Consider the following 27,317-nt stretch of genomic DNA (forward strand, 5'->3'; position numbering starts at 1 on the left):
AAATAGATGGTACAATTTGTATTCATTGTTGTATTTTCGACCGTGAACAACAATCAAAATAACAAGTGAAAAGAGTAACAAACACATATTGTTGTTGATGATACGTTTCATATGAAAATTGCAAGTAAACCGATTTCATAAAATCAATGTTGAATGCAACCGATTTAAATATATCTAAATACCTATTATCGTGTAATTGTTGTAGCTGTAGTATTTATCAATAAAGGCTATATAAAAAATAAACAATTTTAAATACCTATTATTATTTTATACACGAATGAATGACGGAAAACATATGTGTGGACAAATAAGTGCAAAATCGCAATAAAATGTATTTCGGAAAATAATTGTTGTACGATGAAATGATTTATCATCACTGCTCTAAAATTTAAAAATGACGATAAAACATTGTTCACGGTGAGAAATGTGCCTTTAAAGTTTAAAATAATGCGTCTTACATATTTTAATATTAACACAAGATTTTGTAGTTGTGTTTTAATATTAACTAAATAAATGTAATACAAGTAGGTAGTCGTGAATTCTGCTGATCAGCTGTCGCTGTAGTCTTTTCAATTATTTTATAATTACATTTCCAGCTATTTAATAATTGGCGGATACCATAACGGTTATTTGCCCTGGAGTAAACTGAAAACTTTTACTCGACAAGGTACCCGACAATTTCAAAAAGTTTGTCTGTTAATAAAAGCTTATGATATAGTATAATTTGATTTCGGTCTTCTGTGAAGTTAATATTACCCTGTAATGGGTTTCCACTGTACACGCGTGGCGATATTTATCTTTAGCCGAACGTTAGGTACGCAACTCGATTATTATACTTTAAACTTCATAGTACTGTCGTGCTTGCAACTTGGCGTTTCAATTATGAAACTAATAGGACACCGTGAGGGAAATCAATATAAATTTCCATTATTTTATTTTGACGACGGTCGAAAAAATATTATGCGGCATTTATTTTTCGATCAACAAACGGACGTACGTTATATGCGTCACTACCGCAGTATGATGTCCTATACCTACTCTATAATATTATAGGCCCGATGGATTTTTTTTTTAAAAAAATATATATTATTAAAAACAAAAAAACATCACATTTAACGTGAATAAAACCGTTCTGGCCGGATTTCGATTTAATAATACATAATATAATAGATTCACTTAATATAACGCATAGTTCAAATACAAATATCTGATTTAAATATTTTTGATTATGTCGCTAATAGAAAAAAAAAAAGATAATATGAAAGGACGCCGAAAACGGCGGTAAAAACAGATAAGCTTAGTAAAATATATCAATTGCAACGTTATACAGGGTGTTCCAGCATTAAAGGTAAGTAATAGGTGATTGAACATCTAGGGGACCCCCAAATAAGTCCCCCGTTTTCATTTTTTCGATAAGTCAAAAATTGAAGACTTCGACAGTTAAGTAAAAAAAAATAATGACTTAAAAAAAAAAGTTATTCCCTGTTATTCAGTGCAAAAAACTCACCTTAAAAAAGAGGTCACATCATTTTCAGTCCCTTTCGGCCCCTAACTCAAAAAATGATAAGATAAAAACGATTAGAGACCAGAAATAAATGATAAGTGATAAAAAGATAGGTGCTAAATGATAAGATATTAGAGATAAATAATTAGAAACAAGAGATAAGAAATAAATAATAATATATTAGTGATAAGAGATAAATGATCAGAGACTAGAGGTAAGAAGAAATGATAAGATAAGTGATAAGAGAAGAGTTAGGGGCTGAAAAAGACTGAAAATGATGTGACCCCTCTTTTAAGGTGAACCTTTTGTACTGAATTGCAGTGTCTTCAACAAATAACAGAATCTTCAATTTTTTACTTATCTAAATAATGAAAATGGGGGGCTTATTTGGGGGTCCTCCAGATGTTCAATCACCTATTACTTACCTTTCATGCTGGAACACCCTGTATAATAATAATAATGATGACGATGAACAATAATTATTAAAAAATAATACATAAAATATAATAAAATATAGTTAACGGTTTTTTGGTAACTGACACGACCTCGGACCTCAGAGTGGTCAGAGATAGGGTTCTGTCCAGTATTTGACGGTGGACGGAAACGACAACGTGGACGGCTTGCACTCGAACGACGCCGATTTCGCCCGACTCCGGCTCTTGACGTCTTTGGGCTTTTGCACGTGTCTGTGCGATCCGTAAACGTCTCTGTTGCTGGGCAATTGCACGGTGATTATGGACTTTTGACTGAGACCCGTCACCTCTAGAAACGACTCGTAGTTGACCCGGCCGTCGTTGTGCCGGCAATTATTGTCCACGGCCAAAACCGACTGCGCCGCCGACGCCGACCCCTTAGGGTTTTCGACGCCTTCCGCTTCCGGTCTACCGTACTCTTTGTCCAGGTCGCAGTCCTCGAACCGGAACTCCTCGAAATTGTTCCTGGGGTCCAGGTCGCCCAGCGATCCGGCGCTGGTGTCGCCGCCGCCGGCCACGGCGAGCAAGGGTGCCGAGTAAGGGTGGTGGCCGGTGTCCGAGTCGGTCCGGAGTTCGGCCGCGGCTTTCAAAGCGGTTTCGGCAATATAGCTCCTAGTGCTCGCGCCGTTAACGGCCAGCCCCTTGACGTCCGCCTCGTCCACGGCTGCCGTTGTTGTTGTTGTTGTTGTACATATGCTCTCGAACTTGCGTACCATTTGCGACACGCTGGGAGACGTTTCGGTGGACGCCGTGCTGGACGTATCGTTTTCGGACTCCGTGGTAGAGTCGCCGCACTGCAGCAGCAGAGTCTCCACAGTTTTCACGATGTCGGTCTGACCGTCGTCGTCCGGTTCTGGAATATGAGTAGTTTTCCCAAAGTGCACAGTTTTCGGACACGGAAACTTGTCGGCCTTCTTCAACGCCGACGTGATTATTTTTCCGTTTTGTTTCACCGGCGTAATTACCTAAAACAAAACAACAACAACTTTATGTTATTTATCGTTAAGTATATTATAATAAAATCGAAAAATTACATGTCCAACCCGAGCGATAATAAATTAGTTAATTTTTTTAAATACAAATTAATGAATTTATCTCTATGGACTATTATGAATTATCATTAAACAGGTTTGACATAGGACCTTTGAAACAATGGTCGATTATAAACTACGACTTAAAAAATTGTAATTATTATTATTATTTATTCCATTAAAATAATAAAAACGCAAGTATTTGTAAATAAAACGATTACAAGAAAATTACTCAAAGAAAAAAATCGACACTATTATTCGGCTAGAAAATCAAAATTCGATTTAATTGTCAAGTCTTAAAATAATAAAATATTATTGAAAATAAAATCATACCTACGTTACTTTTTTTTATTGTAAAGGTTTATTTAATATTAAAAATGCGCCGAGACTAGTGTTGGTACATATCAAAAGCAATTATTTCGGTTTATTTTTTTTTTTTCTATAATAAACCGAAATAAATATACCAAAATAAAATGTTACATTTATTTTTATTTTTCAACACGACCATACATAGAAAATACGTAGAAAGCGTTGTACGCGTGATGTAAATGCTTGGAAATGAAAATTACCTCTTTGGGTATATCGTTGTATGTAAATTCGTTTTTGGAAAAAACCGAGTTGGATACCACAAATAAATTATTATTGGGCGTAGGGTTCGGAAACGACGATATATCATTGAGCGAAAGGTCTGTAACTGTTTTGCTGTAGACGTTCTTGTTGAAATTAATGTTGTTTTTCGTGGGCTTCTTGGTCGGCCCCCCGCCAGTGTCAACAGCTGCATTATTTTTCTTCGGGCCTTCCAATTTCGCCGTGCCCGGCAACAAAACCACCGTCTGCCGTTCGACGTTTGACGAGTCAATGGCATCATTATTCTTCGTCGTCGTCGTCGGTGGCGGTTCCCCCCCATTTGGCTGCGGCCAAATTGAACTTATCAGGTCGGGCTTCGAAGTCACCGCCGTTTCGCCGTCGTCGCGGACTTCATTTTTACAACAACAATACGTCCTCGCCAAAGTTTGTTTTAATTTGGCTATTTCCGTCTGCTGCTGTCTTATCACCGCGTCCCGCTCGCCCAGTTGACGTCTGATCTGCTGTTGTTCCCGCCTAAGCCTCGACTCGAACACGTACAGCGATCTCAGAACTTTTCCCAAGTCGTGAAAACTCGACTGCCGACATTCCTTCAGCTCGCCGTTTTTCCGGTCCACCTTCAGAGACAATTCGGCCACGGCCTGGTGTCTTTCGAAAACTTGACTCGTCAGCGCACTTCTCGTTCGCGACAGCTCGCTTCTTAACTTGATAACTTCTTCGTCAATCTGAAAAATCAAAAACAACATTATATCATTTGGTTTTTGAACTCTCCACATTGCGGTTCTCGGTTGAACGAAAACGAGTTAGTTAGTTGAACGACTTCGACTTGGTTTGGCTGTTTAGTTTATCAAACATTTATTTATCGATGCATACAAATTACTTCCCATCTCCACCAGGTAGTCGTCAAAATGATGCACTAGTTACCTCCTACTATTATACTATTCGAATTGCCTTCGGTGGCCTTTAAGTCTTATCGTGACATTTTGGTAAAAAACTAGATACTAGTTGCTCCCGCGTTGGGTAATAAATATTAAAAAAAAAAAAAAACAACATAGAATGTTATTTGTTGGCTGTTTTTTTATTGTGTTATCTAATGTTTTAGTGTTTTGGTTTAATGTTGTTGTTTTAAAATATGTTTGCCTCCCGTGAAAAACTGATTTTCAAAAAAATTGTAATTATAATTTTCTTTTATATATAAATATAGTATTTTCAATACTTTAGAGTAATTATTTTTAACCCTACAAAAGATGTTAAAAAACCACTTTTGACGGTTGTCGTCATAGCTAACGACATCTGTGGTAATTCAGATACCATAATGTTATTATAGACTAAAATAGTCGGTGACGTATATTGAGCTGAGGTTGTGTGTTAAATTATTTTGATTTGTCTTTAATTCGTGCAAAACTATTATTGGAAATTTGAATTGGCAACAAGTTTAGTTTCTACGATGGAACTGCACAACACGCAGAGCTTTTCGTAACGGCAGCATTGATGATAAAATCGTAGAAAGTATGTTAGATCATAACCACGAAGCTCTATCAGATCAAGTATTAGCCCAGCAATGAGTAATACACTTAAAATAATCACCCAATTGACGGTTATTTAAACAATGTACTCAATTATTACTATCTGAAAACTGATAAGGACACACAGTGCAAAATACACACTATGGCTCTAAAATAAAGTGCAGTTTGGTTGTATAAAGATTGCAAGTGTGTAAAACTATAAAAAAAAAGAAAAGTAAATATTATATCTTATATTGACTGTTGTTTACACTAAAACAGATTAAGTTAATACGATTTTCGAAAATAGATAAATAAGTATATATTTGTTTCACTATAGTTTATAATAATGGTAGTTTCAAGTCATCAGATTATCTACTCGCCTTCCTACAGTGTAATGATGCACATTGTGTGTTTTTGAGAGTCATCCGGTCTATTATTCTGAAATTACAAGATGGTAGATTTTCAGATATCGTTAATTCATACCGCGCAATCAGATAAAATAAGATGAAATTAATATAGATAAACAAACTGTTTTCATCATTTTTATCATAATCAAACAAAATTATGACTGTAAAATATTTATATAATTTTAAACATTAAAGATTCTGATACCGCTACATAGTGTATACGCCATCGTAATTACCATGTAAAATCAAGAATGGTTTTTTTTTAAAGTTTTTTACTACAAATAATTTCCAAAAAATAGTTTTTTTCATTTCAATGTTGTGGCGCGGCGGTCAATTTAATTTCTATGAACCCTAAGGACTTCTAAAGAATTTTGTGATGTCGTTGACATTTATTAAAAACACGTGCACTGAGAATACAATTATTATTACTCATATCCGGCTACTGAAGAATGGAATTCGAGTCCAAGATTAAATTGTAGTTAAATGATAACGAAAGATTAGGGCGCGGTAAACGAAATCGTCAAAGTAACTTGTATAATATTCGGGTTAGGTCGTATTATATGATAAAGGTGACATTCAAATTTCAAATCGAGTAACTACTAACTGCGGTAACCGAATATATGCAATTAATAATAATAATTATATCAAATCAAAATACAATGGCTCGTAACCGACTTCTAGACAACGAATATTGTTAAAAATAATTAACGATCAACACTATTTACACCACGTTAAAATGTTTATTTATGTATTTTTTTTTTTATAAATATTCCAATAATCGAATAAATACAAATTTCCGAGAATATACACTTTTAAACTGATATTTTGCACAACTAAGATCTCGACTGTAACTTGATTGGTGTTGTAATTTAGTTTCATTAAAACAATACTAATAAATATTCATAAATGTAACTACATTATACAATACTTCATTCGAAATATACAAAAACATGAAAACAATACTTTTTTATTGTTGATAAAAATAAATTACTGCAGGTTTTAATCCTGTTTGATATTAAATAATGTCGTTTGTTAGTTTAAACACAGCTGGACAAGTAGAAAGCTAAACAAAGCACTAGTATTGTTTATTAAGAAATTAAGAATCCTACATTATTTTCACCCAAGTAAACAAATACTATAGCAAAAGTATTTGCATACATTTGAAAAAAATATGCAGCCGTATATAACATCCCAGTAGATATAGTTTTCTTCAGAGTTTATCCGATCTAAATTGGACAAAAACTATAACATATAAGATTGAATCCGGGTTCGAATTCCGCTAACTGCAAAACAGAGATTGGCCGTCCCCGCCTCACATAAGCTCAGCTTATTTTTTTTTTTAAGGAGAAAGGTACGTTGAAATATAACATAATATGTGTATATATATATACATATATACATATTATAATATATTCCTTAAGCCCAAAAACGTTGATGCTAGAGGCATTACGAGTATTTCGTTCTTGTCTTTCATCGTTTTACATGGATACAAGTAAAATATAAATTATTCAATGAGTACCTAATCAATGAAAAATAACAAACAGTTTATGCACCGTTCGTTTTGGGTTTATTCGCGATAACAGCTAACAACGAGCAATCTTAACAGTACTATATTTTGCTCTCGGCGGCACAAATATTATTAATTCCATGTTACAGTGTGTCGAGCGATGTTGATTACTTTCTTTCGAATTCGTCGACAATGCGTCTCGGCTATAACTCTGAAACGGTTTACAGCGTCCGTTAGGTCTACCGAGAATTTATACACCTATCTATTAAATATAAAACCGAAAAAATCTTGGGTTGGCTTCTCGTGGAGCAGGTCAGGTTAGGTTTACAATAATTAGTTTTGTTATCACATTCATTTTATTAGCCAAATTATTAATTATTTCATCTGAATCTACACCATTCAACACCCTTCCTCAATACTCATAATCGTAAAACTGTCCAACAAGCCTTGTAACAAGGTACTTATTAAGTATGATTATACTTTCGAGAAACCACGGTCACCGTATACTTGTGTTACTGAAAGAGTAAGAATTAACTTGTTGCATTTGTAGAGGGCGGGATATAAATTATACTTCACCGAGAAATTGAAGACACGAACCACATAATAAACACTACCACTTAAGTTTAAGTTGTTTTCAAATTTTAGACAATACTCGCATTCTTATTTTGTATAATTTTATTTCACAGCTCTATCAACTTTTAAAATCTAAATTGTAACACATTTAAAATTCGGAACAGTGCGGTAGTGCAATTCCGTGCAGATCAAAATTCCTAAGGATAAGATCCTAAACTCTAAACTTAAATAACTTTGAAAGTAATTATCCGAAATTGGATATCGACCAGTCGAAATTTTCAAACAAAAATGTTTTCAAAAAAACCACTAGAAAATTGCAATTACTTTAAGAGATATTGTCGAGTGCTTTGTCCTTAACGAAGCACCCCGTACATACTTTGACCAAACGTGACGACGATTTTCTAGTACCGAATGTGTCGTTTTAAAAACACCTCGCCAAAAATCCAAACCCATTAACCTTGCCCACTTCGACTACCCCCTCGCATCCCCCCCCCCAAAAACTATAGGTCGTGGAAAGAATTTACTTAACGATCGTCGGCCACAGCCATGGTGGGCGGCGAGGATTGTCGAAAGCTGGTAGGGTGGGTGGTTAAAGCTCCTAAGCAAACAACGACCGGAAAACCGTCAACCCTCCTCCGGCGGACGCTCAAGTAGAAAATCCGGCAGAAGAACGCGAAATCCGACTCTGGCGTGGGACAAATAACGGTCCGACATCACGGACTAATTATACAGTGATGCGCCAAAAAAAAAAAACCAACCGTTATCTTGTGTTGCCGAGCAAATCTCATCGTCCGGCATGGCTTCGTCCGTTATACAACGGGATGTTACACGAACAACAAGACGGTACACGCGGAAGAATAATGTTCAATTATTCATTGCGCGTGTAATTTGTATTATTATATTTTATTTGTGCGCGGTGCAGCGTGCCCGTTCTTTGCTAATGTAAAAAAAAAAAAAAGCGGGAAAAAATGATTATATTTACAGCTGCTAAAAACAATGTTGTTATAAAAAAAAATATAATATACGAACAAAATATGTGTTTAAAAGAAAAAAACACCAATTATTGTTCACAAGTCGTTCGCATATCGAATATCATATTAATCGTTTATAGTGCTGTTGAATATTCCGCGATATTTGTGTACAACTGAAGATTATATATATTTTTAAAAACTATTTTTTATATTAGACATTTTTACAATTTCAAATTTATCTACGACGACACTAATATTATGAATGTAACAATATATTTTTTCATGTTAATCGGACATTTATTATTTTGATTATTATTATGATTATTTTGTTTATTAAATATTATAGTATTCTAAATTTATTATATTAAGCATTTTACACTATTTCTCATGTGATAAAAAAAACATCATTGGAAAATATGCGATATCAGCGGTAATTAACATTAGACGGGACATTATTTTACCACTTTTACTCTTGTCAACTGCCGTATTTAATTATTCTATTTTTTATTCGATCGTAAAAACAAAATTAACGATTTAAAAAAAACATTAAACAGTGGATATAAGAAGCGCGCAAACTAGTATCTACCAATAGTATACATTTCCGAACTCCGTCACAACAAGTATCAGAATCAATTATTCATTCATAGCACATATTATTATCGGTTCGTATCGGATGTCAGATGCGTTTCATGAATCATGGGTTTATTATTGATGTACGCACGTTGTAGTTTGTCAAACCTTGTTAGTAGGAAAACAAGGTTTTATCTAGTCACGGTATGAAAGACACCTTTGACGTTACAAAAAAAAAACAAAAAAGTCTTCAATTGCGTCACATGTCAAAAAAAAAATAATTTGTAATAACTACAATATACCGTGATCGAATCGGTTGTTGTTATTTCGATTGAGACGTTTGCGATTGGACTACATTGGGATTTTAGGATTTTCAATGTGTGTATCAAAAAAAAATATCGCTTTTGAACCAATCACAAACAATCGTTTGATAAGGTAGGCATTTCAAAAAAAAAAAATAATAATAATAACCCAAAGAATACCCATATTAAAAACAATATACAAGCAGATAGATTATATTATTTCAATTTTTTTAACGCCAACAAACGGAAATCATAGAAAAATTATGCCATAAATGTTATAATTGCTGGCGCGTTATAACTACACCACATACGTTGAAAACCTGTAACATATATAAATAATTGCAGTGTCAACAGCCTGTATTATAATACACCATGATCATCACGACCGGGAACAATGCTATGTACCACATTACCGTCGCCAGCACGTGAGTGTATGATATTATTATTTTATTTTTCAATGACCCGAGCGTGGGCTTTTGTGTGTGTTATCTGCGCACAGTACACAAGTTGGCCACAAGTTTGAACACACACACACACAAACACTATACTAGCTGCCGTCATTGTGGTTATCAAATATGCGGTTATTCAAATACTGAACACACCGACGTGCAGTGTAGTCGAGCGACAATAATTAGTACCTACTCAACGCACCTTGGTTAATCCGAAAATCGTGCATTACTCTATTGTGTTGTTTACAGTCACCGTTGTTAATTAGAAAACTTTTGTTGTATCGTTTAAGCGCCAACGGCTTTCAAAACAGACTAGCCTGTTCAAATAATTGATTGTCTCAATTAAAAACACGTCTCCGGTGCTGTATGCAAGATTGAAAAATGTGTGTTTACCGTTTTGGCGCACACGAGACTGTTGTGATGTCGAAAGCAAATTGTGAAATAATATGAAAAATGTCAAATGCAAAACTAAAACCAAAAATAAAAAAAACCCAGGAGAACGACAAACGACTTTGCGGCATATAATTACATGTTATTGATCGTTTAACCGTCAAAGTTTGTGTAAAAGAAAAAAATGTCGGCGATACGGATTTTCTAATAAGAAACGCATACAAGAATCCATCCCGCGAACTGGCTCAAGTCTCAAAGTTGCAACACGAGTCAAACATAATATTATGAAACACAAAGTACCGTTCGCTATGACAGTTCGTGTTATGGAATACGAAAATAATATATTCTCCTTAAAACTTGTTTTTCAATAAATTTTCACTCAAATAAAAAATGTAAGGCGAGGCATAAATCTAAAAAAAAATACATTGCCGTACATAAAGAATTCTATAAAGATACGTGTTGGAGTATACAATACATAATAATATGAATAACAACATTGATGCTAACGCGTGAGGGATTTGTGTATGTTTTCCCAAAATATTTACAACCAACATCATGTTGCGTTTGTAAATATTCTTATTTCGCGTATTTAAGTTTATTTCGATGACCCGAAATTCTATGCAGACGAGTCGAAACCAAGAGGCTTTAAAATAATCGACATACTGAACTTATTAAGGCCTTTTCGTTGCATCTGACGAAACAAATAAATCAAGTATTTTGTTAAAGTAGCATTTAGTCGAACACCAGATTTTAGTTTCCCCCCTCTCCGAACGGCAAAATATGTAAAGCAATGATTTCATATTGAAAACGGTCAGAAATCGGTTAATTACCATTAATTTTGAACTCTTTAAGAAATAGTCGACCATTGGGACGTATCGCAGAACATTGGATCAACTAGAAATCTTGTACACCCTATACAAGACTAGGATTATAGAAGTAAAAAAAAAAATATATTTGAGTATTATTGTTCATGTAGCTACGCTAACATAGTTTTTTTATAAAAAAAAAAATGATATCCCAACGTTTAGTAGGTCGGTAGGTAACGAGGATAACTTTTTTGATGAACATTCCGCAAATGTTTGTTCGGCCTGAACGCAACGCGTCTGCTGAGTATGCTAATGATTTTTTTTTCCCATTATCGGCCAAATCGCACAGAGGCTCTAGTACACACGATATAATATTAAACCGCAAGTACCACCACCATTGGGGAATTTATGGTAATCGCTATGGTGGCTGTAAAAAAACTATCTGCCAAATTGAGTGGATATACGCAATAACCGCGAGTAACACCACAGCCAAAGGGTTGTGGTCCGTTTCGCCTTGCTTATGACTTAAAAACTCTCAAACGGAACGTCCCCGTCCTCGTCACGGTCAACCATAGGTATAAGCGGGTATTTTCCGCGGTCGACAGCAATTGAAGTTTTCCGGCAAAGCGGAAAAATATAATCCCTAACGACTTAGCAATTTCTGCACGTATCCGAGGCCCAGGGTTGGGCTCTATACCTGCGGAAAATAGGTCAAGTCCGAATTGTCTACACGCACAACTCCTTCTCGGTTAAATTACCATTAGATATTGCACTTTCAACGTACCCACACGCCGAGTACACGATGTCCGGCAACCGTTTGTAGTTGCAGCTAGAAATCGTATATTATAATAATACTATGCAAACCCGCTAGTGACTGAAGTCACCGAGCACCAGGCATTCCGATCATTTTTTGTTTTGTTATTCTTAAAAGCAATGGTAATGTTTTAGCGTCGGGGCGAAAGAAAACGGTGTTATCGATTATATTTTGTTATTTTTTTAACGTAACTCGATCAGCCGGCCCAATTACCACAATATCCGCCCACTAAACACAACATTCCACTTTGTATAGGCGTTCGGTATTTTCACTGCAGTCGCCTTGAAAACTCGTTTGCCCATTTTAAAACAAGTGTTGCGCCGACTGCGGACGTTACGTCACGCATTGTATTTTCCACAAACGTTTTTCGTCAATGGACAACCGCAGCACTGTGATAACTCTCGTTTGCATTTCACATTACTCGACCGCGAAGCCATGGCAGGTAGATAAACCATCAAAGACGAGAAATTTGGTATCTTCTTCCGGCGATTTCAACAACACCTCGAAACGCTCTCCCAAACCCTTTTACGGTCGCACAAACAACATCAGTTCTCGTTATCGTCTGAACTGCCTCTGGCCGTCATCTTTTCGGGTCCTTCTGCGACCTATTTTTCCTTTTATATTCATCACCATCACCATCGCAAATTGTTTTCTACCGTCTTGTCAGCTAAGTGCGCATTCCTTTTATCATTTTTTTTTTCCCCAGTCTTCTTAGTGTAATAGAGTATTCTTATTCATATTTTCACAATTTATATTGAAAGTTAACGATAACGATAAAACGCTTCCTCAAACTGTTATAATTAAAAAGGAATGACAATCGGTTTTTGAACTTCATTCAGGATGAAAACAACTGTAAAGTTATCAATTGAAAACCAATCCAATTTCAATGTCATCATAAAAATACTCATAATTTCATAATACTTAGTCCGAGTCTTTTCCGAAGAAACTTAAATGTTTTCAGATATGTTATTGCGTATAAAAAATGTTGTAAATTAGGATGTTTAATGAAAAATAAAGATCAATCTTTGAACATTTCATTGGCAATAACTCCATAACATAGGAATTACAACGACATAATTAGTATGAATTAGGAAGCCATCTTATTTTGTACTTTTTTTTAATAAATGTAAGTCAGATGCTATTAGTGGAGTTAAAAATAGAGTAATGTACCGTTGTTTTTATAGTATAGAGTTTCATAATAATATAAAATACATCTTAACTTATTGACATTTTCAGCAAACAAAAAGCTGTCGATGATGTTGCGATATGATATTACATGAAAAAATATTGGATTTGTATACATGCATGAAAACCTTTCTGTCAATTTCAGAGATATCGTATTATTATTACTGAAAATGATAGGTAGGCCTTTTTATTACAGTAGAGAAGAAGTGAAGTCGGTTATTGATTGTTTCGAGTTGGTTGAAAAATTAGAAATATACTTTACATTTCCAACATACACACTTCCAAGATATTAAAGTTTTAATAAAAAAAACTAGAAACATTTATTTTGAAAACAAACTACTGTTGAATATTATATTACATTTTGTAATAATTTATAATTTTTGCTAGAACGCGATGAAAAGCGTCCTTATTCGTAGAAACCTATTTTTGGTAGTTTAATTAAATAGGTCAATACAGTACACTGCATGTAGCGTTCCCATTTTCTTCTTATCCTGGTTAAGTACTCCCGATGTATTATTAGTAGCGTCTTTAAAGCTTGCCCAGTAATTAGTTCACAATTCCAGCGGGTAACTTATACCGCTAAGTCATACAGTTATTCTAAAGTCAACGGTTCTAGATATATTATTTTGTTATGCCCTACAACGGGGGTCATCAATTAATATTTTTGGAAGGCCACAATAAGAATTGTTCAAATGTTAATATACATATTTAACCAAAGCAAGTAAAAAGGCAAAACAGTTTTGTTTGCAGGTCAGATAAATTTAGTCCGGGACAGTCATTTGACGATGCCTGCCCCACAAGATTTATATGTTATCAAAGACTAGTAATCCTCAATTACTTAAACAAGAGCGACTACGATGGCAACAATTCTATTCAGCTATTGATGTAGTAACAATTGAAACGCTTCGGGATACCTTGTTAAGTATACGAATAATCTTATCAAGTTAGTATTGTTTGTAAATTATTTAACGAGTAAACTCGTTTGCCCTTCCACGTAAGTTTTCTTAAGTCGATAACGTCGTTACGATAGCTGACAATAGTTTTGAAACAAACGATCTGTTTGCTTGGTCGAGAGACCAATTCATGTACCGCGACGTCATCTGTCCCGAGAAAAATAATTATAACCGAAATGATAACACATATTTCACACACGATTAGGTTTCTCGAAAATCCTATGCATAAAATATGTCGTGGGTTTTTAAAATATTGGTTTGACCGCTCTTCACTATAACATCAACGTTTTGCACGTTTAGGTACACGACAATCGCTGGTCGAAGACATACTGGCTGAATAGCATCACAGCTACACAGCCTAACAGGTGTAACCCGGATCGCCATTTCCACCGGCCGTGGCTGCGCCCGAGCCAGTCAGGAATGTACCTACACACGACGGTACGAAACCGAAGAACGTGCACGAGGTCTCCGCCGCCGCCGCCTTCCAGCAGTATTATTTTATAATCGCTCGCCGAACTCGGTAAAACCGGAACGGTCCGCAATGATTACAATAGTTCTCGAGCCGTGTCCCCTGTAGTTTCATTACCGCCACAGCTCTAGCTGTGGCGGTAATGCTGTGCACCAACAAAATAATTAATAATAATATTGCACAGACGGAAGAGAGAAATTGTACATCCAAAAGAGTACACGCGTCGAGAATAACAATATTACAAGCACACGGACCGGGATATTTTATTTAGGACGACGGCACGTGACGAGAGAGCGTCACCGGAACCAACCGGTTTTTTGGGGGAAACCCGAAACCCGACGACGAGGACTGTTATCAAATTCCTCGCGTTATCATCCGAATTCGGCGTGTTACACTTACGGTACAAAAAAAAAATATAGGAAATAATCAGCCGTGTAAAATCGATGGACGTGCGACTTACGTTTTTTGCATCGTACAGTGCTTTCGGGCTCGTATCCATAATGCCGTGGACGGATAGTGATTGTCAGCAGCTGCGGCGGCGACGACCTTATCAAACGACATAACACCATGACACAAAACGAACCGCGCTATTTACCCAGACAACGACGCCGAACACGAGACGGCGATACGCATTATTTTGAGCCCCGTTACGGGCGTGAAAAGAAGAATATTTTCAAACAAATAGAGAACAAAAAGACAATAAACGCGCCGCAATCGTTTCGGGTTTGGGACGCACTCGGCCGGTTGTCGGTATTAGCGCGACTGTTGTGTATCTGCTGGCGATGCACACTCACTGCACACCGCACCACGGCACACTCTTTCACCGCACCACAACCAGTCCCTCTTGGCCATTTACACAGACGCGCGCGCGCGCACACACGCATGTAATATACCTATATTATTATTTCAATATATTGTAATATACCGCCAACGGTAGGTAGAGATATGTACACTCGCAGTAGTAAAATTCAGGCCGTACCCTCTCTTAAAGTAGTAACAATAATAATAATAATAACACACACGACCCGTTTAACCCAAATATATCCTCCTGTTGGGACGACCGCCGTCCACGAGCAGCCGGGTCGGTCATGAACGGATGCCGCCGGCGAGTGTGTACTACCTAATATATATGTATTGATATTATGTCGAAATTACATTCCAACATTGGCGGAGATCAGGGGGAGGGGGGTTGGAATTTTAGAAACCTTAAAAAAATAAACGTAGGTGTTTTGAATAGCGCTTATTTTAAGCTTTTCGGGGTTTTACTATCCCAATGCTCCCCTCTGATGACTAGAGGGCAGCTGAAGAAGTTCACATCCTTCTAAACTCGTTAGTTACGCTAATGATAACGAACCTAACTGTTGATAGGAGAAGCCGTTTGCCACGGGCAAATAACTGGACGGACACTCGTGGTTTGGCAATGTTTTATTTTTAAAATGTAAAAAAAAATATGTATCTTGTATGGCGTTAAACGTTACCATTATAAGCCATCGCAGAGTTTACGGAAAACGATACTAGGTAGGACTTGGATAAAATGCCCACAAGTAACGACGCGTTTGTTAGCTGTTGTTTTCAAACACTACTATTTTTAGCGTGAAAAGAAACGCACAATTATTGAGGGGAAAAAAATGTACACAAATGGTAACTGTTGAAGGACTTTACACGATGAAGGATAACAACAATAATTATTATACGCCTATTAAAAAAAAAAAAAAAATAACCCTCTGATCTATTTTTCTTTTTGTACAATTACAAGTTTATCGCAATTTAAACATTTAGATAAGGGTCCCCTATTGAAATTCGCACATATTAGCCATGACCTTCGAAAACGCTGGCAGGTGATGTACATATTTTACGGCGACGCTTCATTTAAATAAACTCATCGTGCCGTGTATACATTTTTTTTTTGACACAGAATATTGTACAAAACCGTAAAACAACTTACATGACAATGAAAAATTATGCGGCTAAAATTGAATGATTCGTTTTCACGGTTTATGTAGCTCCAAAAATTATTTATTTACATCACACGTTTCCCTTATTTATCAAATAAGTTTTTTACGCCGTTATTTTTATTTTAGCTTAGGTCTTGACGTATATTTTTAAAAACCATATTTATTACTATCTAGTTGATTCAAGCAATTTTTTCAGACGTTCGCCCACTTCCTTATTGTACCAAAATTTAAACAATAAAAGCAGCCAACATTTAATTTGATTTAAGCATTTTTAACTTATACCCTAATTAAAAATAATAATTTTTGACTATTTAATATGTGTTTGCGTGCATTTTCATTGATTTTTCTTGTCCACCGTCCATCGAGGTGTGCGTCAAATTTTTAATGGGAAGTGGACTTCTTTGCAGATAAAATATTATATTAAAAGTTAAATAAACAGTATGTGTGTGTGTGTAACGTTGTACAATTATTTAATTGTAGGTAATTATTATTTTGAACGGTGATCAATGATCATATACATATTACGTCGAGATATAACAGTGAAATGTAATAAACGTTTGGACTTATTGAATTTTATGACAAAAACATAATACATTTTATTTACTGCGCACTTTTTCAGAGTAATAGATGTAAAATTATTTTGCGTTTGTTAGACTAAATGCTGGCGATAAAAAAGATAATTGGACGTATGCAGATTGAGTATTCACGCCTATTTATACATTTACACACACAAACACATTTTGACATGTCAATAATAAAACAATCTAGCTGTAGTCGTTCAATTCGTTTGGCTACTAATTGCTTTGGTTTTACAATGATAATAAGTTAAACAATTACTTCTGGTCTCAGTGCAATGCGCTAGCATTATAGTTTTAAAACGATGATAGCTTTTCCGTGTTTGGTAATAACTACAGTGTAAAATGTACTTAGATTCTGTGTCATTACTCATTGGTATTTAAAACGCGTGACAGTAATATTTGTTATACATGCCTATCTTGTTCGCAACATGCACAAGCTGCTAATATCTTATATCCACTACAAAAAAACGTGACAAATTGATTATAAAATACAAATAAAACTGAGCTGTCAGAAATAAACGGTAGAATACTTTTTCATAGTACACATTTTTTTTACTTCTAAAATTCAAGTTTAAGTAAAAAAAAAATCAAAGGCCTTTCTTATGATTAGTGCTTCAAGATCATCAAATATTAAAAAAAAAAAATAACTTGTTTCAAACGTCACCAGTATTATGGTAATAAATTACACATTATCATTATACTTAACCGATTTGTAAACGGAAAATGTATTTTTATTAATATTGTTTTAAATAAATATTAATATTAGATTATCATCAGTTGCATAAAATAATAAATAATTATAATGATTAATTTTTTATTTATTTGTTGTAAAATAATTATAATAGCTACAATAATAAAATCTATGTACAAAAAAAGACAGAATTACTCCTTTATGGTACACATACAACAACTGAAAGTAATTATTAATTAGTATGTAAATTATTGTAGTATAATTAATTATTTTTAGAGAGTTATTTTTTTACGTGAACATAAATGTTATCTGTTTCAATCTATATGTAATAGGTACATAGTAACCGACGAATATTATCTGAAGCTATTAAATATTTTAGAAATTAACATGAGCAACCATTACTAAATGGCTAAGCATAATTCGTTATCTCCTCTTCAGGCTGTCAAGCGGACGCTAAATGCATTCGCTGTTTTCTTAACCCACATATTATCCTCCTACACATCCACCGCTTAATTTTTTCCACACACGCATAAAAAGTTTTTCTAAGACACTGGTTAATATCAATATCAACATTAAAGTATGAATAATATAATATTTATACAATGTAATATATTTGTTGAGTATTTTTTTGTTTACCATCTTATAATATTCCGTTTTGAAATAGACCACTTACTCAAGAGCGTACAATTGTACTACAAAGTTATGTAATATTTCTTTGTATTACAAACACAATATAATTTTTAGGGTATATTATTATGTGTAATATCGAATAAATTACAATATTTTAGAAGTTTTGATTAAACATAATATTAATATTAAAATACATTTTTGTGCTTATAAATAATAATTCTGTTCGTTTTTTTTAAGGTGAATTTCAACACGTTTTTATAAATTTGCACAACTACTTTAGGCCAATGTAATTTACTAGTAATATTAATAATTAAATATTCAAAAACTATAATTACAGCATAGTTTAAATATGTAAGAAAAAACAAATTCATTAGTATTGTGTTAATAGAATATTAAACTATTGCGAATACCAAATATTTTAATAATTAATATATTTGATTTTATTTTGTTTTACCGGTTTCTAATGAGGAATTTATTCATCACCATCATATTGTTAAATTCAGAAATAATGCAAATCTATTTTCAGCTACACGCCTACTTCGACGATGTATTTTTTAAAACTTACTTATTTTATAATTATCATAATATTTGTTTGTTATGCTAAAATTGTTGTTTAGTAAACAATAGAAAATCTAAAGTTTATTTACATAGGTTGGGACTTCGGATTTTTGACACTTTTATTACTTATTTTCATTTATAGAATTAAACACTCTAAAGTTTTGGTTAAATTATTATTCTTAAAAAATAAAACTCTTATAATTAACTCTAATTGAAAAAAAATGCAAATCTTTTAGAGGTAAATCGATAAATTATCACTTCACTTCAGAAACAATAGTATGGAGATTTCATAAATCGTTTTTTCTATGTCAAGGTAAGAAAACATTTTAAGCTGTATGCTATATGATACATCATTTATATTTATTTTTAATAATTTACTGTTCAAATAACTGCTTACTCTTTGCCGTCGCCTATGTTTTTGTGTTCCTGTGATCTTTCCAAGCGTGATATTTTCGCCATGATCACCTTCTTCATAATTATTTATGTACAGTGTTTGGATATGACTTTGCTATTTTATGTATCAGCTGTTACCGTTTGATGCCACTTACTAAATCGAGTTCCTGAAACAAACTCTTCAGATCTTTTTTTTGGTTCTTATCTCATCCGGCTTCAAAGAGGCTCTTGTTCCACATGTATATACTAAACGGGATGTACTGTTTTCCAACTGCGGCTTCCGCTATCCGCCGCACACTACTCGTTTCTGTTATCATTCAAAGGACTTCAGATAACTCATTCTTGTTTTTTTTTTTTTACCGATTATACGGTCTGTGCATTCTTCGACGGTTTTGTATTTTTTTCGCTCGATCGGTGTACCTACTGAAAAAATCATGAATATCATAAACAAACGTTGTCACCGAAACAAATGCTCGAGCCAATACCTATTTGACCGTTATAGACTGGTAAATAATCGTTTGGATATGGTCATATGGACATTAGGAGCATTTCATTATTACAATGCGCCAAAAAAGGACAACCGGAAAGTTTAAAAGCATCGTTTTACTGCAGCTTTATACATACAAGCCGAACGATTGCGAAATAATGGTCTCGCCGGACTTGGAAAGCAATAAAATTGTATACCTACGGACCGGAGTAAATAATCCCCAGACCATATACGAACGGGCCGAGGGAAATCGACGTGCGCGCCTACAACGCAACAGCAACAATATCCAATCACATTACCTTTACCATACAGCCGTCACAGTGAGAAAAAAAAATAAATATTAGGTGTATACCTAACTTGGCTATCCAATCGCGCGTTTGGTAATCCGTATCCCAAATGCAATATTGTTGTCGTAAATCAATTCCAATCGGGTTTCTATGGAGCCGATCGAGAACAAGTGTGTGGCATAATCATAACCGCAGTGCTATATAATATGTAACATACCGTGTATGTATGTATGTATGTACGACGCGATTTTAAGTCCTACGGAGACGGTATTATTATTTTCTCGTGCGCCGTTGCCGGAGTTGGGGGTGGTGCACAACAAAAGCGACGTTACGTCATGGCGATGATGATGATAATAATATTATTATGACAATAATAAATTAAACGAACACAAAAGAGATAAACACTTTAATATTCGCATGTCTTCAACAACACAAAGGTCGTCGTTTTCGAGCCGACGCGACCGCAGAGCGTACGTGCCAAAGACAATGCCGGTGTTTGGCTATTTTTCAGACGGCCTTATAGGCTCTAAACGTACCGTACCAGCTACCACGAGGACTTCGTAGTCGAAGAAAAACAATTTTCATGTAATACAGATATATTATTATGTACATTTATATTGTATTTTATAACATAGTGTCGAGTGGCGATCGGATATTTTTGTTTTTTTTAATCCGACTCGCCGGTCCGCCACACAAGGTCGCTGTATATATTTCGCCCTTTTGTGTTTATTTTTTCGTGGTGTCATGTTTTTTTATCGCTCACATTCCTCACAATAGGTCGGTGCTATGTCGCAAACACACCCACGCAAAGTAAGGAGATGGACGGCTTTCATCACGCACCACATTGTCTGTCCCTTCTCGTCTCCTAGACCAGGACACGGCCACGGTGGTGTTTACTTTTTAGTGTGTTATAAAAATAGTCGTATTTAGCGAGTTACCCCGAATCGATTTTTTTCTAGTAAGTTTGAGCCGAGCCTTTTACTAAAATAATATTGTGCACGGTGAGTACACTAAGTGTGTACGGCGGCGAATCGGTCTTGTGTACATAGTCACACATGTCTTGAATGTTCAGGTATGTACCTCACATAAGTTGAATTATATAATATTTTATTTTTTATTCAATGTGACTGGACCAACAAAACCTATATTATATGTAAAAATGAAAAAGGTGTTTTTGTACCTGGTTGGGAACTACTTTTGTCATGTAAGTTTTTCAATTTTTAGAGCATACCACGGAACAGGTTTTAAGTAAAGCTTACAGTAAAAAATTAACTCCTTAGTCGGCATTTGAACACAAGACGTCTCTGTAACAGATGCTCTGTACACAGAATAAGGATTTGAAGCTGGACCCCGGGGACGATAGTTCGTCGCAATTGTAGTTAATAACCCGGGCAATGCCGGGTACGCTACTCTAATGTTCTATATTATTTGTTTTAAGTCTTAAGCCTGTAGGTCTTAAGTGTGTGTATGTGTGTATCTGAGCAATAGAGTAAGCGTTTTGCTGTTTGATCCAACAACAAAACATATTTTATTAATAAAAAAAAAATTGTGCATACAAAAATTATGTTTTGACAACCTGCTCCCTAAATTTACACGTGAGATCATCTGCGCGATTTAAGATATTATTACACAAGTAACATTAAATGATAACGAAAGTAGCGTCACCACAATTATTTACCAACTACCGTATAAATATGGGGTTTATGTAATATGATAGTAGGTACTGTAAAAAGGAGGTACTTATCGAACCAATTTTTTGACGGAATGGCTACTTTATATTTCTCTATGATCTGAGAGCACCTATTGTCATCACTCCCGCTCCGATCCTCCGGTCCAGACTCCGGTAAATTCGAATGGCTAATCCTTTGGCCGATTGTTAAAGGAGTTCAAGTATATAAATATATATACATAGATTGTAAGTCTACGTTTTGTTGTTGTCGTAATACCACTTGTACAATGTACATTAAATTACAGCGTATTTTACAGCTTGATGAATACACACTTTAGTAAGCGTATACGAACTAAAGCCCTCGTCGGTTTCCCGTTCAGGTGGTTTTATATAAGTGATGCAACAGACCCGAGAGTCTGTGTGCTAATGATTTATGTATATTATTATAATACAAATCCTCGAGATCGCCGTGTTCAATATTGTCTTGAGCAGAAGACCATGACGTTTAATATGCTAACGACAGTCGCACTTATGCAGAGTGTAAAATGTTGACCGAGTAGCAACCACAATGTATAGTAGCAGCAGAAGCCGTGTAATAACGCCCAAGTCGTTCAATATTGCATAAATAAAAACAACAATTGTTATTTGGAAATATCTCCAAGGTCGAGAAAAAATCTAAAACGATAGTAGTAAATGTTGGTTTTTTTTTAAAAATTATAATACTAAAAACAAATTGATGTTTCAACTTTAAGTTTATAACCCTCTACTCTCTAGAAATAGACACCTTACAAACACTAAAGTTAACAATCAAGCCATGAGGTTTCGTGGTTTACTGTATGAAAATAAAACAATTACAATTGTCAGTATTTTGTTGCAACAAACCGTTTAGGTCTGATAAATCCATTGATTGCTAATTATTTTATTTCAATATGTTTGTTAATATCATACCTAGTTGATTACAAAGAAACACGATCGAGCAGTTGGTTTTTAATATAATATGTCATTGTGCATGTGAACTGTAAGAACATAATATTGTTAGTCTAATCATTTAATCTTTTCGATTTGTATAATATCCGCGCTATGATGTAGTTTTTTTGAAATTAAAAAAAATAACACCATTTTTATATTAGAAATATATTTTTTTTAATTTTAAAATAATAATAAAATAGTTATTATTTTAATAGTAAGAGAAATCTGTTATTAATTATTTATAAAATATTATGTTCATTCGGTAATATACTGAACTTCTTAAAAACATTCTATACTTAGCTGTTAAAATTGTATGCCGAGTAATTTACTGTTGTAAAAGAAAATAATATTTATTAAAGCTTTGAAGAGAATTTAGTTTAATAAAGAATTTTTTAAATGTTTAGTTTCTTTTTTACACTGTTTAAATGCAATAATGTAATTACATTTCTGTCCAAGAGACAAAGGATAGTGAAAATACAATTTGTCTTTTAATAATCATAAACTTTTGTAGATTTTTTAACAAACTAAATTATAACTTTCCATTTATACCGCAACGAGCTTTACGAAAATGTAACTGCAAATCATTTTTTTAGCCAAATATGCCACTTAAAAAAACTTATTTTCGTAATAATTTGATTTTCCCAAAGCTCTATTACAAAATTGTTGTTGTTTTATCGAGAAAAAAAAACAGTGCTAAGCCTATGCTAAGTTAATGGACAATGTTAACGCTCTCAGGACGGCCAACGTATAATATATACGCCGGCCTAAAAGCGTACTAAGTCCTGCCGTTCTAAAAGTGTTAAACAAAATTATGTAAATTCACCGAAATGCTGAAAAATGTTTTACTCGTTAAATTGCGATTGCCTATAATACATCAAAAAGAGTAAGTGCCCCGTTTGGGCAGAGAAAAATACCGCCGGAAATAAGGAGATAAATCAATTGGGGATTATATTATCTAGAAGATTAATGTCTGGTCGGCGTAAGATATTGGGGACTGATGGTTAATTAACAGCGCGTGGTTGCGCTCGTTAGTTTTTGAAAAATCACCTCCTGGCGTAAGACGAGAAGCCTTATGCCTGTATAACCCACAATGACGAAAACTTATACGAGCCCGGCAAGGTCTATTGTTATCATCGTTGGCCATTGTGCGCCGTTACGCCTTTGAAAGATACTTTTGAAAAGATGAGAAATAGCGTCCGGCAAGAGAATTCAAAGGTTAGATACGAGGCCAGTCGGTAGAAAACAATCAATGTGACCTAGTAGACGGGATAAAAAAAGCTGTGTCATTTAATATTATCTGATTATTCACTTAGATGTAAAAAAGAGAACGTTTACACGGTGCACCTTCACACCCAACCCGAAGAAAGTACACGCTTGTTTATATTGTACCTTCTTTGTACCGAAAATGCGATAGTCGTGCTGGCAATGACAATGATAGACATTCGAAAATGCAAACTGAATCTCACTGCAATGCGATGATGGTCTGTCTGCACAACTCCACTGAGAAAACCCATCGTTGTAATCATGTTATTGACTATAATGCGAGTAATTAATTGTATTTAATAGTTAATTATATAAATGAGTATACGTATTGGCAGATATTTACTATGAATTACGTTTTCAGCCAGTAACTGTCATCAATATACATTCATTTTGTAATGTGATGTTGTCTGCACAGTAAATGTGTTGTAAGTAAAAATTAAAAATATGTATTCAAAAATGTACGATCATCAATAATTTGTAAAATAAATCATTTTGAGGAGTACACTGAATTTTCAGACCATTCTCACGCAGCAAAACTGTTTAAAACAAACTAATATATTCTGTTATAGTTATTGTTACAATATTTTGTCAGTATATAAAATAATAACAACAAAAAAGTCGCAAAAATAATTCCAAAGAAATAGTTTTAAAACATTTGTGTTATACATTTTTTATTTCCTGGCAAAATATTAGTACATATTTTTTGCTTTGTGAGAAAATAATATTATTTATTTTCATATATAAATGTGAAAATGCTAAATAATTATTGGGCTAAAAACAAGCTGTGTCAACTACTGTGAAAATGGCGAAAACAAGGAAATGTGTTGCTTTTGCTATACAATGTATCTAAAGATATATATTACCAATCGTATAATTTTTAGTGCAACTTTAAAAACAGTACGGCGAACGTTTACGACAATGTTACTAGAATGTATTATAAGTACTATATATATAGTGTATATATAGTGTACTATTTTATTTTCGATTTCACCAACAAAATATACTGATGATAAGTCATTAAAATGTATTATTCCTAATAAATTTAAAAATTCGGGTCAGTGTGTATAATAATTTATTCCCAAAATGAATAAGCTCATTGTGTACATTGTCATTCAGTTTACGTTTCCCGACAAAATCCTGTCCATATTGTCTACGTTAATTATTCAAAAATTTATACTTGATAATAGTAAAATTAAATGCACGAGCTCTTATGAAAAACAAACAACGTAATATGAATTTTCCAAAAGACACAAAGTATATTAAGACCGCATCTCTTACATCTAAGATAATTAAATATATTTAAAGTGCTAGGACATAACGTCGATAGGTATTGTTGATGAAGTACACGGGCTAACAACGCCTATCAACAATCTTTAAAAATTAAACATTTATGATACACGAAAAAACTATACTGCACAAAAACTGTACAAATGATTGTCTATCTTCCAATAAAATTGCTTTTAGTTTTCGAGGCCATTTCGGATCTCGATTACAACACAGATGTGTTGTTACTCACAGTTTTCCAATGTACAATCAATTTCAGATCACCGTTCACATGCCACGAAATACCTCATTAGTGACAGTGTTTCCGGCAACACTGACCTATATCCAGACACAACGCTTTATAAAGAAAAAAGTAAGTAAGTAGTTCGCTTTTGTTTTGCAATTAACTACACGTATATGTATTAGTGTACAACGTGAAAATGGGGCCGGCGTAAGCCATTATTATAAAAGTCATTAAAAAAAACGTTGATTTTTATTTTTTCCGGTAAAGGTGCCTGATAGATAAGCGGAAGTTGAACTGAGGACTTAACTTGCACACTTTTAATTATCACTATAATAATACGTAATTAATTATTCATGCGAGTTTTTCGAATTGCGTTTTACAATTTTATGTTTTAAACATCCTGAGCATAGTACCTAGTTAAACCGTGCGAAACTATAGCGGTTAATATGAAAACGTGTAAACTAGAACAATATTTACTATTACTAACTATACTGCGAATACTACTACAATACAGTATTATTTATTTTATATATACATTTAATGTACATTTATTACTAAAATTAAATTTGTATATTGGTCAAGTGTTTGACTTTTATAAGTATGTTTTTTGTTTAAATCAATTATTTAATTTCTTATTAGCCTCCATTTGCAATTTCGTATTAATTTAAACAGATTAGATTACAATAATTGAAATTATTGAAATTATTTACAGAATAGTACAAAAATGATAGAAATAAGAGTATTAACTGACCGGCCATAAATTGATCACCACGGTTTAGTAAAATGCATAGTTAAATATTAAATCAGTATGTAGACGAAAACGAGGAAAAATTGTGCTAACTAAACTACTCCCAGAGGGATGTCCATAAAATAACCTTATTCGCCATGATTTATCTCAGCTGTCCGCTTCATTCATGGGCGGTTAGTTTGTTAAATTGACAAAAAATAACGAGCCGAAAAAAACTTATTACTACTCGCTGCATTTATATCATTTATACGTGCGGAATATGTTACGGTTAAAACGAAATCACTGCGTTAGGTACTTGCCACAACAAAATGCTTCCAGTTTCACGTTTAATCGTTTCAAATCGTAATGAAAAAATAAATTATTAATACACAACGATAAATCATACTGTTTCAATTGTTTTGTTTTGACTTATGTGTAACAGCTTTTACATGTTATTCAGCCAATTAATCATTTTAGTTTCGAACAGACCCGAATTCGCGTTGTAGCATGATCCGCTCATCAAATCCCGAAGGGCCGGTGTGTTTGCTATTATCGCGCCCAGTTCGAAATTCAAGTTTCAACCAAACAGTCAGGAAACGCGGCGGAAGTACGATATTGTGTATGAAGGGAAAACCACAAGATACCGAGCCACCGTTTAGAACATTTTAGCTAAACTGACTTCAGTAAGACCGTAACGCGGATTAAGAGAGAGGAGAGGTCGACGTGAATGAATTATAATTTTCAATAATAACGGTTCTAATGCCGGAAAAAGAAAGGAATATATTAAATCTATATTAGACTAGGTGTTGAGGGAATATATTATTTTTAAATCGATTCACAAACAACAAAAAAAGTGCCATGTCCCGTGGGATACATAAAAGGACGAGGCAGAAAGGCGTTTGCACTGTCGTAGGGACACAATTTAAGACATGTGTTTTTCTTCTCCAAAAACTATTTTGCATGTGCCCCCGAGAATATTGTGATGTCCCACTTTTTAGAAGAACTACAAACAAAAAGTTTTCATGACGTTAAGAAAAAAAAAACGCTGTAGCACTATTTTCTAATACGCTTTGTCTAGAGTTCACACAAAATGTGAATGTATTACAATT

The 27,317-nt window shown here is 34.2% G+C and overlaps 1 protein-coding gene across 1 annotated transcript; it reads right to left on the reverse strand.

Moving 5' to 3' along the window:
- Positions 1 to 1,133: 1,133 nt before the first annotated feature.
- LOC126846982 (uncharacterized) lies at positions 1,134 to 15,282 on the reverse strand. Its single transcript, XM_050586902.1, has 3 exons — positions 14,955 to 15,282; positions 3,578 to 4,318; positions 1,134 to 2,942 (listed from the first exon to the last, which is right to left on the reverse strand). The coding sequence occupies exons 1-3, from the start codon at positions 14,991 to 14,993 to the stop codon at positions 2,067 to 2,069; spliced, it is 1,656 nt and encodes a 551-aa protein (XP_050442859.1). The 5' UTR covers positions 14,994 to 15,282; the 3' UTR covers positions 1,134 to 2,066.
- Positions 15,283 to 27,317: the final 12,035 nt, after the last annotated feature.

Source organism: Adelges cooleyi, unplaced genomic scaffold, assembly GCF_023614345.1.
Source record: "Adelges cooleyi isolate 19-005CV unplaced genomic scaffold, UGA_ACOO_1.1 ACOO_flye_CR_arks_rails_tigmint_CR_PRNA_9, whole genome shotgun sequence".
In the NCBI taxonomy this organism is placed as follows: Eukaryota; Metazoa; Arthropoda; class Insecta; order Hemiptera; family Adelgidae; genus Adelges; species Adelges cooleyi.

What these genes read in the sequence shown, in the direction of transcription:
- LOC126846982 (XM_050586902.1), bottom strand. Translation starts at nt 14,993, where the DNA reads ATGGATACGAGCCCGAAAGCACTGTACGATGCAAAAAAC. An exon ending in CACTGTACGATGCAAAAAAC is followed by an intron (nt 4,319 to 14,954) that starts GTAAGTCGCACG and finishes TTGATTTTTCAG; the next exon opens with ATTGACGAAGAAGTTATCAA. An exon ending in ACAACGATATACCCAAAGAG is followed by an intron (nt 2,943 to 3,577) that starts GTAATTTTCATT and finishes GTTTTGTTTTAG; the next exon opens with GTAATTACGCCGGTGAAACA.